Genomic DNA, 16,518 nt, shown 5'->3' with positions numbered 1-16,518 from the left:
AGATTACATTGTAAAAATATTGGAAGTGTTTAACAAATGGCATTGAAGTGTCTTTAATAAAGGTTCATTTATAATACCAATAATTCTGCCTTGATTAACCAATCTGTGCTTTTATAATTTTGTTTTGAGAAGCAAAATGAAATTCTGCATTGCCACGCTTCCTGGATTTTGAAGACTTTTTTTAAGGCTATGACCAATTCATAACCCGCTAATAATGGGTTAGGGTGAACAGAGTGAAACTTGTGTTTGAATAATTAGGATCATGGATGTGGCCCATTTCTGAGTCGTTCACTCCCCTAGCTCAATAAAATGTAGAAGTTATCTTTAATCAGTTTGGGGCAATCTAGTTGCAAGATCTTGCATCTGCTTTTGTCCAATGTATTGCTTTCCTGTCTCTAATTCTGTTACCTATTGGATCACCCAGCTCCTTTTAGAAGGGGCTAATCCTTGGATGCACCATCTGGAAAATTCAGGACTAAGCTAAATTGGAAAGGTTTTTTTATCATCTTGGAAGATGGCAATAGCTGCCCATTTCCATGTTTCTTAACAGATATCTGCTTAGATATTTCCATGCATGTCACCAGGAACTGAGCTCAACTTGAAGGAGACTTTAGTTTTTAAATGAGAACAAGAAATTTACACCACCTCCAGTAAAGAGAGCCAGTTTGGTCTAGTGGTTAAGGCCCCAGCCTAGAAACCAGGAGACCATGCGTTCTAGTCCCACCTTAGGCCTGAAAGCCAGCTGGGTGACCTTGGGCCAGTCACTCGCTCTCAGCCCAACTTACCTCACAGGGTGGTGGTGGTTGTTGTGGGGAAAATAGGAGGAGGAAGGAGTATTATGTTCCCTGCCTTGAGTTATTTGTAAAAATAAAGGTGGGATTAAAAAGAATTTTAAAAATTGGGTGGTTCCCTTGAGCATAAAGCAATCTTACTTATACCATTACCTTATGCTCCAACTCTGCAACATCTGTCTGGGAAATAAGCTCAATAGTGACTACTTTTGAGTAAAAAGTATAGGTTGTGTTTTCAGTGAATTAAACTTTACAGCAGCTTGAGGACTTAAACTGGAACTCTCTTTTGAAGGGAAGGCACTCAAATTGTGCATGCAGATGGCATGAAGTCAGCAGAGGTCTTTTGCAACTCCTGGATTCAGGGTCAGTTTAAAGCAGCAGATACAAAAATTAACACACTGCAATAAAAGTAAGCAAGAAAATGCCCATGGGCACTTTTCTTAGTTTATGCCAAGCTCCCTGCCCCTCCAGTGTTATTTTTAGATTCTTTTAAATAATCAGCTAAGTGGAGCTGGCACGCTGTACCATGAGAAGCAAACAAACTAACACTATTTTTGTCTTCAATCCCTACACAGGCTCTATAGGTTTTCTTAGGAAATGCAAATAGTGAATGGCAACAACCCAATGCTTGGTTTGGAAGGATACCCACCAGGCAAAACACAAGCAGACAAAAGTAACCTAGGGTGAATAGCCGTTGTGGGGTGAGCCATCATCATGGCAGTCAGGGTCACCTACTGGTGTTGGGATGGGGCTCAAAATAGTCAAGATGGTGGCATGCAATCAAAACCTCACCCCGTTTTACATGTGTATGGAGCTTCAATTACAGAGTCATGGCCACCAACATGACTTTGCCACACCCGGTGGATTTGCAAGAGTGCCCTCAAAGTCCCCAAAGTGTTCCTTGCCCTCAAGCTGCCTTACCCCTGTGCACTGTGCTCTGTTGGGACTCAGCAACTGTGGCAGCCCACCACTGTCCCACTCCCTGCCTCTCAAGCAAGCCCACACATTTTTGTGACACTGTCCTAGAGAAAAGGAATTGACCTGCATGCAGGAGATGATGGCATCTTCTTTCCCCTCCTCACCCTTCATCGGTTCTTCCCCCAACTCTCAGTACCACCAAATCTTCATGTTTTCACCTTCTGCCAAACTGATTCTTTAGAGGCAAGGGATGGGAAAGAAAAGGAAAACCCAGAGCTTGATCTCTTTTTCACAGGCAACATTGTTAGACAGCAAAATAATACAACATTGTACTTTTCCTAAAGAAATTTGAGTCTAATTAAAAAAGGCAGTCTTGCTTATCCAAGCAAGAATGCTTGCTATGCACCTGTAGGTATGAACAGTGGTCTAAATTCTCCAAATGGGTTTCAAGCAAGAAACAAATGGCTTTTTCCCTTCTATACATTTTAGAAGAAGAAAAAACTGGTTGCCTCTTCCATCTGCCCTCTGGAGCGTAGCGAGTCTTCAGTCATGTAAATGGTGCTGTTTTCTTCTATGTGGCCATTCTGATGCCACAATATAAAGAAAGGCCTCTTTTTGTGGCTGCTATGCCATGGAGACCAAGTTGTCATTTGCACATCATGCTCCCTAAAGTGACTTCGAATAATAACGCTTTTCAGGCCCTAGGCTGGAGCCCCTAAACAAGTTTTGGCCCCCAAGCTTGCCTTTCTTGGCACACTCTTCTCCATGAGCTCACCACTAGAACAGGACTCTCCATACATGGACATTTTTGTTAGGGAAATGGAGTTACGGGGTTTCTTTGTCCTGTTTAACCAGGGAGCATGAGGTCCAGGCTGCTGAACAGCTGCTGAGCTACAGGAGGCAGGAATGGTGGGGAGAGGGGGAAGGGGGGAATGGGCGGGGGGGGGGGAGAGCAGAAACATGTGGGAAGGCAAAGGAGGAACTTCCACCAATGTGTGTTTTCTCTTAGATTTAGGGAGGGAGGGGGGAAGCAGCTCCACAGCTGTTCGTTTTGTCCAAAATCACAAAAGCAAGCTTCGGATCTTGTCATACATCCCAAGAAAGATAAAGCCTCCAAGGCTGATGGAAGAGATTCGAGGGACGATGCCGGCAAACAAGCTGGAAGAAAGAACAAAAGTTGTTTAAAGTTCACTGGGAAGTTCTATCACTCAACCCCCACAAATATGTGCAGATATGCTCCCCTCAGCTTTATAGCCGCTTCCCTGAATGTTAACTTGAGCACAACTTACTTGCAACCGAGGGCTTCATGATGGCAAGTTGGAGGTGGGGTCACTTTAGTGGGGTGAGTTAGGGGCCCTTCCTGCCTCAAAACTGCATCAAGTTGCAAGCTTTGTGTCAAAATGTGGGGCTCTGGGGGCCACAAAAGGGATGTCAAAATGGGCCCCTGAGGCCACCACTGTCCTCCTCCAATATAGGAGTCGCCAATACAGTCTCCAACAACACCAAACTTGTTACCAAATTATAACTGTAATGTGACAGGAGGAGAAAATTATTAAATATTCGCAAGTAAATAGATTTTAATGCTGAACTCTGGCTCAGATTAAGTTCTTGTCTATGTGTCCAAAATAATGTTTTCTTTCCAGTTCTGAGAGATGAGTTTTTGCTTAAATTCTGCACATAAGTGTTTTCTGATATCCAAAAGCTTTGTGGTTATTTTGTAAATATATAACTGCATTATTTTTCACAACAGGTTTGTGCACGTTTCTTGAAAGAGGCATGGATTTGAGAAACTTAGGCAAGCACGGGCAACCTGAGGATCACAAGGGGTCTCAACAACTCAAATACAAATTGAATACTAGGAAAACAGGAAAACATCAGGTAAAAGAAAAGAAAGATGGTCATTCCAGTAGAATAGCTATATGAACCCTTTAGAAAGGGAGCTTGCAACTATCCTTGCCCAAAGCCTGGGGAAAAGAGCCACAACTTCAAGGCTTGTTTAAAGGAGTACAGGGTTGGGGCTGCTCGATCTCTGGGGGATGTTATTGCACCATGCTTCCTGGTCCCATCAAGTGACACTGCTTAGCATGTGGGACCTGGAGAATGCACTCTGCTGGACCTTAAAAGACGGGCAGAAACAATGGGAGAAGGTGGTCCCTGAGATAGCCAGGCCTTACATCATGTAGGGCTTTGTGGATGACAAGCAGTATCTTGAACTGCACCTGGAAACCTACCAGTAACTAGCGCAGTTCACAAACCAGAGGTGTTACATGGGCATACCGGCATGCTTATAACTGCTCATGCTGCCATATTCTGGATCAGCTGAAACTTCTGAGTGGTCTTCAAGGACAGCCCAAAATACAGCACATTGCAGATGTCAATATATGAGGTAACCAAGACATCAGTAACCATGAAAGGGGTCTCCTGATCCAAGAAGGGGAACAATTGGCACACAAAACAAATCTGTACAAAGGCCTTCTTGGCTACAGCTGCTACCTGCTTTTCAAGCAAGTGCTGGGAGTCCAGGAAGACATCAAAATGGTGTGTCAGCTTTGTCTGGAGCACTGCAACCCCATTCAGAACTAAAGATGGAAATACCAGGGCACCAGAAGAATTATGAACCCACAACCACTCAGTTTTGTCAGGGATCAGCATAAGCCCATTCCTCCCCATCTGGACCCTGAGAGGCTCCAGGGACTGGGACAAAACTTTCATATTATCTCGTGGTCAACTAAGAGTTGATATATACATCTGAATATCATCCAGATATTGGTGATATCTGACCACATGTTGACAGATGATCTCACCCAGCAGCTTCATGTACATGTGACAGGCAAGATTGCCAAGCCCTGTAGTATCCTACAAACCAGGGGCTTTGGGCTTGATTTCTCCCCCCACTCCAAGTCAACACTGACTGGAACTGTCAAGAAAGAAAGGAAAAAAACCATCGCAACACCACACTACTCACAATCCATGCAATCAGTACAGAAGGATAATATTATATATGGTTTTGAAAGCTGCTGCGACATCAAAGAGAACCAGGTTGGTTGTGCCACCCACATCCTGGTTCCACCAGAGATTATCAACAAGTACTATCAATGCTGACTCCATACTATGTCCTGCCCTGAAATCCAATTGAAAAAGGGTCCAGATAATATATTTATTTCAGATCCTCTGAAGCTGCAATCCAATCATCTTCTTAACCTTTATCAAGAAAGGAAGGTTGGAGGCAGGGTGAAAATTGTCCAGAACCATTGAGCCCAGAGATGGCTCCTTGAAGTGGGGGTATACCATCACCAGTTTCAAGGCAGATGGAATCACTCCCTTACTTAAAGTTGAATTCACTACTGCACAAACCCAACATTTCATCTTCCAGGTAGCTTTAACCAGCCAGAAGGAGCACAGATCTGAGACAAAACCAAGATCTAACAACCACATGAGTATGTTCAGTCCTGGGAGATGTCCATAGTTGCCATGGTGCCCATGAACTCCTGAGCCGCTCCTGACTCTACATCATACAAGGACAAGTTAACGGCTCCAATAGCTTTTATTGGTGTTGGAGATTCCACTGCTAACCTGGTGACAGAGCTGAGCAGCTCAGGCAGGGATATAGTTGATACAGCACTAACAAACTCAGCAGCTCCACAGAACCCGACTTCAACTAAGAGGTTTCGCATCTGATTATTTCCAGCAGAGCCTCTGAAAGCCATTAGGGCTTCCCAGATGACAACTGCTACCCCATCCCTGGGGTCATGGCTGGTGCCAGCCTTAAGACCCAGGCAGGCATATCTCAGAGAAAAATCAGGTGACCACATAAATCTAATAAGTAAATACATGGCCATGCAATCCGCTTCCCTTCTTGCTAGCCCCCAATTATCAGATATAGCCACTGGCCCAATTCTGTTTCTACCTCCCAATCCACAATCCAGTCCAGGGCAGATTCCAGATCTATCCAGTAGGCAAGCAATCCAACAAGTGATCCCAATAGTTGACAGATGAACACAGATCCTCCAGAGTAACCCAGACTCAGGCGTAGGTACAATAGATTTATATCTCTGCAGCTGCAAGGCTTGATCTGATCATATACATGTCTGTCAGCCTGACCCGGCTTCTGCTGCCCAGACTTTTCATTGCCATGACTCAGGTTGCTGTTCTCCACTAGAGGGCTAGCACATCTAGGCAGCCAAAATTCTTACAGCCACAGTTCTGCTCAGTCCACTGCACTTCCTCAGCTGGAAACTCTCTGACCAAGATCTCTCTCCCCTAATGCTGGCAAGAGTGCGTAAGTCCTGGGCTAAAGCCCCAGACTAGAGTCCACCCAAGAGATCACTTCAGTGCAGTCCACAAGCCAACATCTATCTCCTGACACCTCTGCATATTAGGCCTCTGCAATTCAACCTCTATTCCAGTCCTGCAGTAACCCAGCATTTTCCATACCGCTCACTCCCATGCCAACACCACAGCAGCCATTTCAACCACTGACTCCGTTGTCTTCAATAAATCTTGTTAAGAAGATTCTGTGCGCCTCATGCTTGTGAAAAGTATTGCTTTCGGTTTGAGACAACTGTTCAAGAGCACACTCCATTCTGCCATTTACTATTACATCCTCTGCATATGAAAGACACATTTAGTTCTGAAAGTCAGTTATAGGTTGCTCTGAGACTGAGTTCAATACTTCTGAAAGCAGATATACGTAATTCCAAATGGTGACAGTTTTTAATTCCCAGGCCTGTTCATCAATCATTTAAATGCCTAATTTGCAGTCCCTAAGCCTATTTAAAGTTCAGATCTACCCATTCCCAACTATATGTTTACCCATAACTTCATTTCCATACCATAACTCTTCCATTTCATTCAACAGACCATACGATCCTTCCTCTAAAAATCAAACAGATTTGATAGCCAGCTGACATTTCTTGTGGATGCCTTCATTATAGGAAACAAGCCCATCAGAACTGAGAAGCCCATCAGAACTGATGTCCTAAAAGAAAAGCTTGCTGTTGTTGTTTTTAATTAAACCAGCCATATTACACGCTAAGATCAAAGCTTCCAGATTAATCGGTGGGCTTTGGGAAGTGTGGGGCAAATTCTACAACATCCTTTTAGGAAGTTTTCTCTCATCCTCAAGTCATTGCTAAGTCAGATTCAGCTTTCTTTATCCTTCTTGCTGCACTTGTCTGCGGTAATGAGCTCTGCTTCAGGGCTGTGGCGGGCAGATGGAAATGTTTTATGGTCTCACTAGACAGCAGTTTGCTGCATTACCATAATTACAGCTTTAAAGCTAAGTAATTTGTAGCAAGACAAGTACTGACAGAAGTATGAGCAGATCTGTACATCTGTACCAAAATATGTATCTGAGGATTAGAAGAATCCTACTGGAAAAGGTCATGCCTTAATCTGGCATTCATCCATAGCCAAAGAAATTGCCACTGACTAACAATTTCTCATTTCAATTTCTCTACTCAAATGCTGTATCATCAATGGCTTACCAAGTCATCTCTTGTTCTGACTGCAGTTCAGTGATTTTTTTAACTCCATCCTCCTTCCACACAGGAAAATTTTAAGATTGACACACTTTGGTTTGGTTTCTTGCAAAGCAAAGAAAGCAGGAAACAGATTTGCCTGGAGTATTTCACGTTCTTCCCAGGGGCATGTAACTCTATTATATTCTATGGGATACAGCAGACTTCTATTATCTGTAGGTCAGTCTCAGGCCGCTAAAAGGAATAAGGTGAAACATATATGGAAATACTGAACTTATAAACTTCACACCTCACTGCTTCAGCATGCTGTGAAATCTTATTAAAGGTGCAGTACTAAATAAGGCATGCTCACAAGACATGAGTCAGGAGCAGTTATCTGTACACTACAAAAACTCTCGTGTCTGCATGTAACCTTTAACTGGTCGAGACAGTGCATCATAGGCCAACAATTTTTGAACCTCAACTGGACTAACTTACAGAATGTGTCCAAAATCCAGGACTCATGACTCCCATGGAATTGAAATTTGACCAATTTTATAAAAAAAATTATGAAATAAAAATTATCATAAAACATTTTATGACATAACACACAATACCATAAAACATTTCCTGCAGTCAAATCCTGAAGTTTGACTACGCTATACAGCTCAATATGGATGACCCAGGCTATTTTCAAAGCAGATACAGCTCTGAATATCTCCCTGAATTTTTAAGAACTTTTCCAGTCAAGGCAGCACATTAGAAGCTCTGCCATTGTTGAAGGCATTGAGGAGTCTGGTAAGGAAATGCCTCTGAAATGATGACTCAGTGGGTCATGGGTTGTCTAGTTTCTAAATAAAGCTATAAAGGGGCATCATCCAAAATAATTCGTAATTAGTATTCATATGAATACCAAGACCTGATGCTAGGGTGTGATCCACAGGAATTCTCTCTGATAGCTTTTTCCTGTCTCAAAAGATGAGTATCTTTAAAAACCTTATTGTATAGAGAAAATAGTGTGAAATCTCAGAAATAAGGAAAGCCTCAAGTCTGTCAGCAGTGCTGACCCCTATAGGTCAGGTTGTGTCACTTAAATCTGGAACGCCAGCCCAGTTTTGGGAAGAACACATCTGTGAATGCAGTCAACTGCCCAAGTGTGTTACAGTTAGGTCCAGCCTAAATCTAGTCATATTAATTCCAACAATATCTCCAAATAGGCAAGCTTAGGGCTGCATCTAGAATAGACAAGTTTAATTCTTCCTCCCATTCACAATGGCTGCCAACTCCTACAAGCTCGAACCATGTTGACTGATGCAGAGAAGCACAGAGAACTTCATTGCCCACCAATCGGTTCTAATGGCCAACAGATTAAAGTTTAGGATTGGAAGGAATAGGGAAAGTATTAAACTCACAACCCTGGCCACTGCAAGTCTTGCACCAGCTGCAGGCCAAAATATCTCAGCTAATAGGTACTGCCTGGCACTTTGTACGGCTGCATATAATACTGCTATGAGGCTTTGAGAAATGACAGACCAAACTTGGAAGCCACTCATCCAGGCACAGATTTGAAAGCACAAAATTGGTACAAGTCTATGTCTGGTTTATGGTCCTTTAGTCTCTTTTTATAACCCCCCATTATATCACAGCTATGACTGAAAAAGATTTAACAGCAGCACAGACAAGATGGGATGTTAAACCACTGGCCCGCAGTTCAAGTGCCAGCTGGAAGCAAATATGCAGCCTCTGGTTTTAATAAGGTGGCAGTCTGCAGTATTAGGCTCTATAGTTTCCCTTGGTTATCAGTGAAATAACAGTATATGAGATAAGGCAGTCATCATTTGCAGTTTCAAATGAACACAATGCTTGATGGTTTTACTTTTTTGATTAACAATTTATAATTGGTAGCAGGCCTGGCAGAATTGGCCTCCAATATTTCTAACCACCCTCCAAATCTTCCCTTGAAGTTGCCCCAGCTTGCCACTTCTGCTTTCCTAGACATCGCTCAGAGCTGATTTTTCTGGCTCTCTGAACTTAGACAAATTTCAGTCACCAGAATAATAAATAAATCCCCAGAACAGACAAAGGAATGTAATTGGAGGTTCCAAGCCTTGCAGCTGAAGGAGTTCATCAATTAAATCTGATTTTTCAGCTGCGATTGTATATAGGTTGTATTCCTCAATGATTCCTCAACCTTTCTGCATTTATCCATTCTAGTTAGCAATGCTTTGCTATTTGCAATGAGGATCATCATGCCAGAGCAGCACCCCAGAGCAGGAAGGCATCATAAAGAAATGCTCGCTGAAAGGCCTCCATCTCTTAAGACAGGCAAGCAGAATCTTTCCGCCACATACAACCCCTACTAGCAGCTACATTACTAATTTTCAGTTTTCTGCCATAGAAACACATGGCTACTCTAGTGTGCATTTAAACATGTTTAACCATTTTAAACATTTAGAAGAAAACCTTCACTAAAAAGCAGGGATAAGTGGAATTCAGAATATCTTAGCTTTGGCTGATTTGCATCACCTCTTCGTCCATGATACTGTTCCATCTATTTTATATCATGACTTTGCTCACTGTAGCCTTGGGTTCCTCAAAATGATATATTCTTCAAAAATATATTATTTTGAGGAATATATCCAACCAATATATTGTGCATCCATGCCTTTATGATCTAAGGTTCCACCGGTGTCTCCTATCCATATGAAGGGGAGAGTTTGGGGAGCTAACAAGGGCTGTGGGGCTCAATGCTGCTGTGGCAGAATGTGGCAGCTGAGCACTGTCTGTCACTGTGTTACATGACTGTCCAGGCGTACATATTGTTCTTCTACCCTGATACGTGCAGGCTGAGAGAATAGCAGATAACAAACTTTTCACATAGACAAAAACCTTCTCTAAGGGGTCCACAGATTCCATTTCCTTCACCTCCCAGCTATCTTATTTGTTTCATTGCTATTGTTTATTTTGGGGGGATGGAACCTGCTGACTTATTCTGTGAAATTAGAAAGAACAATATTGTTTTAATGCATCCGTTCTACAATACATTTCACCAAGCAGAAGGTGTCTACTTATTGAAAAATAAGAGGTAGCTAGAAAACAGTACACAAACTTTAGATCCTTATAATTTCATTCTTTACCCCAAAACTAATGAAAAACACACACATGTATATCTAGAAACAACAGAGGTGGTAGATGCTTTGCAGTATGCAACTAATGAAACATTATTTTACTAGATCAAATTAAAAGCAAGCAGTCATGGTGTTAGACAAGGACTAAAGACACTCAAGTTGAAGTCTATATTCAACCATGGAAGCTCATTAGATGATTTGGGGCCACTAATTTTCTCTCAGCCCAACTAAGTTCATGTTGTTTTGGGGAAGATAAAACTGGAGGAATGTGTGAAAGATACAGTGTTTGAACTCCTAGAGAAAAGACAGGAAATAAATCTATGAAATAAGGAAAGAATATATAGATCTATAGTAACTGATGCTAATTGTAACTTTCCTAGTGCTCTATGGAGAAAACTCTGCTATCTTTTGATTCAAAATAAACTATAGAATGCTCTAACAATGGACAAATACCAGTCACATAACAGAATATGACTGTTGGCTTCTCAAAAGCTTTTTTCCTTTCCCATCAGGAACTATTTAAACTCATACAATGTACAAAAAATTATGAAAAAATTACTTGGTTCACAGCCCTGCACAAAAACTAGCTAGCTAGCATCAATTTAACTTTCTCAAAGACTTCTCACAAATTATCACCAGACAGCACATATACAAACTTTAAAGTATGGGACATTTATGTGAAAAAAATATACATGTATGTTGCTTTGCTTTGAAGTTTACAGAAAAATCCACTTTCAACTGAAAAAATGTATTCACATTATTCCTCAATCCCTCCCTGCCCATTTATCCTTACCCAGATACCCCTTGGGTTCTCCATACACCTTGAAGAGCTGACATCACATTCCCACTTGCATTTCTGGAGCCAGTCTATACAGACAAAGAGACAGATACATACATATAAGAAGCTGCCTCCAAGAAGACCACTGTGTCTCTCGCAGCCCTTTCACTGGAGATGAGAGTGACTGAACTGGGAAACTTTTATCTGCAAAAGTGGCGCCCGCCCTCTGGAACATTCTACCCGCCGAGGTGAGGCAGGCCCCTTCGCTCCCGACCTTCCGGAAGGGTTTGAAGACCTGGTTCTGCCGCCTCACCTGGGATGGGAAGGGCAACAGCTCTTCCTGGGGGTGGCTGGTGATGTAGAGTTCTCCCTACCGAATGGAAATTTCCCACTTGGATTCCATATTTATATTTATTTATTATTTTAGTATTGAAGGTGTTGACTCGGTGATTTTATGATGTTGAGGGTTTTAGGAGAATTTTATTGTAAACCGCCCAGAGTCCCCCTTTTGGGGGGAGATGGGCGGTAATACAAATGTGAATAATTAATTAATAAATTAATAAATATGCTTTATGGTTCAGAACCACGCACTTAGTTTTCCATTTTATTCTACCAGATCCTCATCATTAACAGTATTGAAAAAGTTATTACCTCCTACTGAACATCATGCCACCAACACCACCACCCCCCGCCACCCTCCAGTGAATTAGAAAGCTGCTTGGTCTTTTAAGGATACGAGTCTGCTCCTAGAACTTTATGTATGTATGTATGTATGTATGTATGTATGTATATAAGTTTATTGAAGAACAGAAATGTAGCAGTTCTTCTATTCTATGCAGAAATAAAAGATACGTATTCTCATGATTCTTGTACCAAAACTACCAATAGACACTGGATTCAGTTTTATTGCTGCTACTAAGCAAAATGCCAAAATTATTAATCTGAAAGCTTGCCAGCCATCTCTACACTGTTCAAGTTCTTACCTTTGCCAGCATAATTCTTGTCTTGGCTACATCCAGAGGGGTGGTGACTGCAGCTGCAAATCCACCTGAGCATATAAAAATGCCAAATACAAACAAGACTTTCTTAGTTTACAATGCAGGCTGCTTAGCCCCATAGTTCCCACAGTTTCTGCCAAAATCACTTCATGATTACTCTTGCACCTTGTCTCTCACCTCACAAGCTGGGTAGATTTGTCTAAAGATAGAGCCACATTGACTTGTGGCAATCAGTCCAAACATTTATGTGTATGTGTATGTGTCTGTGTAAACACACACACAAACACATCTGTATCTCTCTCTGTGTGTTGATACTGGATACAACTGCTCTGGACAATTTTTGTCTAGTCGCCAACCTTTCCTTTTAGAGGAATACTGTTGGTCAGGTTGCAGTTATAGAGGACCCGGGAAGAAATAGATTATCTGGATCCTTTTCAGTCTGGATATAGTACTGAGATGACATTCGTTCCACTTGATGATGATTTATGGGAGAGGCTAGATGGGAGAGGCATGACTATCCTGGCCCTCTTAGATCTCTCAGTGGTTCTCAATACCATCGACCACAGTATCCTTCTGGACCAGCTACATGGAGGGGGCACTCTATTATGGGGGGTCTCTGATTTGCTCCATGTCTGGTTTTCTCAGTTTTGGGGGGAGGAAGAGGTGAGCCCAGGATTCAGAGCAACCTTGTCCCAGCTTAGGTTTCCATTCTGTTTGAAGAAAAAAGGGATTAAAAAAGGAAAAAGAAAGGTTGAGAAAGACTTATAGCTAGAGGTAGGAGGTGGAAGAGAAATAAAACCTGGAAAGAGGGACAAGCTTAAAACACAAAGTAGGGTGGACTACAGTTGCCCCATCACTACTTTCACTAGACATGCCTACAGCATTCCACAACAGGTAAATGAAAGAAATGAAGCACAAAGAACATGGCATTGAGTAGATTCATTTACCTATTCATTTACTCATCATAGAGGTTCAATTCAAGAGGTATTTATTTATTTACAGAATTTACATGGCCGTGCAACTGAAATAAATGGAATGCTGGGTGGTGGGCATTAGTGAGAAAAAGCAAAAATAGAAATACAGTTAAAATTACAACATCTACAATTAATAGGCAATGAAGAACCCTTAGTACAGACTACATCTCCCAAGGTGAAATCTCCTATCATCCTGACCCAAACACCTGGGGAAACAACCAAGTGTTTCATGTCTTTTGAAATGCCAGCTGGATCAGGCAAACCGTATGTTGTGGGGAGATCATTCTAGAGGGCAGGTGCTGCAACAGAAAAGGCATGCCTCCTAGTTCCCATCAGATGACATTGTTTCAACAATGGAAGCTGAAGCACATGCACCGCATTAGAGTGTGTGAGACTGGCAGAAACTGTTGGAGAAAGGCAGTTCCACAAACAAGCTGGTCCTGATCCTGTGCCATGTAGGGGATAACCAAGATGCTTCATGAGCCAGGGTATCTGATGAAGCAGAGGCATTGCATGGGCCTACGAAGTGCCCCCCTCTCCATTTAAAGACAAGATGGCTTGATTTGCCAGCTCAACATTTCAAATTTCCAGATCAAAGGCAAAAGCTATCTTCTCTACCATGACCTCTAAAATGAAGCTTTTATGACTCATTTATTAATCAGTTGTTGTCCTTCTTAGATTGGTTATATATTATAGTTTACATTGTTTAGTCAATTATTCTGGACTTCTTGTCGTTACATGCTACATTAAGTTAAACAATTAACGCCATGTGGTATTTTTAGGCCATAACAGGTAAAAAAGCACTACTCAATATACAAACCAGATTATCATCTATCAACTTTAGGTCAATGAAAGTTTGTTTAATAAGCCTTTATCTGCCTGTACCGAATTCACACCCATCTGGCAAATTATCACACTGAAAGCTCTCTTGGATACCAATCATTTGAATAAGATGCAGAAATAGTGTTTGTAGCCAAACCTTTCTGGCTGATTCAAGAGGGCGGGAGAATCATAACAGGAGACACAGTCTCTTAGGAGCGCTGACCCCAATTTCATTAGAAAGTTCAACAGAGGAGCCTAAAAGCTAAGACTCCAGAAACACAATTGCTGTACAGTAATGTGAGTTACAAGCCTAAGTGTTCCCCACTATCTGCTAACTTAGGCACCAGCCAATTCTGGGAACCACAGTCCCAAGCATTTGGAAATGACCAGTTTGGGAAAAGTTGGTCTTAACCATCAAATATGTTCATTTTTCTTGAGACTGATAAGATGGGACAGAGCTAAATAAATTGGTAAAGTTTAGCATGTCATCTCAAGTAAGGATTCTGTTTGTCATTCCCAAACAAGCCAGATCCATAACTAGTATTAACTCTAATTTGCATACCTGGCATGCAGAGGAAATGGGAAGAACTCTGCAAGAGCAAATAACCTGCTCACAATAATCCAGGGTTATCCAGAATCCTTCCCAGTACAGAAATATACTTGTATGGTTTACTTGTTATTGAAAAGACAAGAATGAATGAGCTGTATGACAAATGTGACTTCTTAAGCCAGGATCACTAGCTAAATGTAACTCCTAAATGTGCTCATTATAACAAAACTGACTAGGTTTAAACAATCCCATACAAATATTTACTGGCCTTCTGAGTTGCAGATATAACCATGCTGCTGAAAGAAGTGGAGAATTCCGAAACAGTAACATCACTAATGCATTTAGAATTAGGAACAGAATTTTCTGCTCTAACAGTGAGATTTTGATACAACTCTAGCTAAGAAAAGAATCACAGCACTAAAAGAAAGAAAAGAAGAAGAAAAGACAGCAAGAGGTTAAAAAAGCACAATTTTCTCTAAGGAGAGTACAGTATAGCACACTAAGAGCCAAGATCAGAGCACAAGTTCCAGAAAGTCCAGCCCAGTACATTGACTTGGGAGGTATCTATAAATAGTGGGCTTTTCCTCCTAGTTTTCTGGCATACAGAAGGCATGTGCTTTTCCAAAGTGTAGGTGGGAGGTTGATATTTAAATCGGTAGTGGCTGAAAACTGCATTTTCCAACTAATATTATAAGTTTAACTTCATATACTAAAATATTCATATCCAGGCAGGTAGATCAAACTGTAATGTAGCCAATATACAACAAACATGTCTAACTAAGAGCAGACTTTGATTTTCCCAGATGCTATAGATTTTCTAATTGCTAGTATCCAAGGTCCAGGGAAAGGATAAGTTGAGTGGGGTAGTTATTTCCAGTCTCTCTTGTAAATGGAAATGGATGTTTGCCCACCTAATAAGGAACCAAGAAATGCAAGTATTCTCCTTCATCAGCACTGTTTTGGAACTCGCCAGTTTTTTACCAACAATATTCAAGTGCTCAAGGTATGATTTCAGAGAAAGTAACAAAGGAAAATCACACTTTCTTTATCTGTCCAAGAAAATAACAACAAAAGGACTGTCATCTGTTACCATACCCATATGCTAATATTCAGTAGGTTTTGAATACTGAGTAAAACACAACAAGGTAGTGCTTAATTATAACAAGTGTAAATGTCTTGTCTTTAGGAAGCAAAAACCAGCTGCATAATAGAGACCTGGCTTGGCAGAAATGCATGTGAAAAAGACCTAGGAGGATAAGTATTAGTGGACAACCAGTTGAACATGACCAAAGGTGGGATGCAGCAGCATTATGTCAAGGTCATAGGAAGCAACCGTTCCATTGTGCTTTGAGCTGGTTAAACTGCACTTGGAGTATTATTGGGCTGCACACTTTAAAAGGGGCATGGGGAAGCAGCAGTGGTTCAGATGAAAGCTAGCAGAACGATAAGGGGTCTGGAAACCAAGTCCTATGAAGAATAGTTCAAAGAGCTACAAATGAGTAGCTATTAAAAGAAAAGACTAAAGAGAGAGATGATGGTGGTCTACAAATATCTAAAGGTTGTTACGTACAAGAAGCAGCAGACCTGTTCTTTGCTTAAGCTCAAAGCAGGATTGCACTGAAATTAAAAGAAAGGAGATTCAGGCTGTATATGAAGATGAAGTTCCTTAAAGTAAGAGGTGTTAAGTGGTGGAATAGCCCATCTAGAACACGGGTGCCCACCTGAAGACTTTCAAGCAAGGGCTAGATGGCCACAGTCGAGGGGGCTTTAGTGGATCTCTACACCAAGCAGGAGGATGGATCAAATGATTTATAAGGTATTTTTCAACTTATACATTCTATGAAACATCTAACCTGGTCCCACACAACATATAATTTTAAAGATTAATATTAACACTTAATTCTGAACATAAAAATACTGAAGCTACAGTTAGATTACAAAGCACTGATATAACAAGGCTGTAGCATCTAGTGCCAATTAACAGACTTTTTTGCCCCATAAATGACTAGCCTCTAGATTCCTTTTCCAAAGGGCTAACCATTTGGCTCTCAGCAAACCACACAAACTTATTTGTATATACCTGGAAAAAAAAATAACACT

The 16,518-nt window shown here is 41.3% G+C and overlaps 1 protein-coding gene across 1 annotated transcript in view; it reads right to left on the bottom strand.

Moving 5' to 3' along the window:
- Positions 1–1,992: 1,992 nt before the first annotated feature.
- The window catches only part of SLC25A26 (solute carrier family 25 member 26), a 139,604-nt gene continuing 125,078 nt past the window's right edge, over positions 1,993–16,518 (bottom strand). Inside the window, exons 8-10 of the mRNA XM_063291543.1 lie at positions 12,058–12,122; positions 11,090–11,163; positions 1,993–2,867 (exon numbers count right to left, since the gene is read on the bottom strand). Of these exons, the coding sequence (XP_063147613.1) occupies positions 2,771–2,867; positions 11,090–11,163; positions 12,058–12,122 (236 nt within the window). The 3' untranslated portion in view covers positions 1,993–2,770. The remainder of the gene's footprint in view (positions 2,868–11,089; positions 11,164–12,057; positions 12,123–16,518) is intronic.

This window comes from Candoia aspera, chromosome 2, assembly GCF_035149785.1.
Source record: "Candoia aspera isolate rCanAsp1 chromosome 2, rCanAsp1.hap2, whole genome shotgun sequence".
NCBI classification, from domain to species: Eukaryota; Metazoa; Chordata; class Lepidosauria; order Squamata; family Boidae; genus Candoia; species Candoia aspera.
Note: the sequence above shows the minus strand (reverse complement) of the source record. Positions and strands in the feature narration are given on the sequence as shown.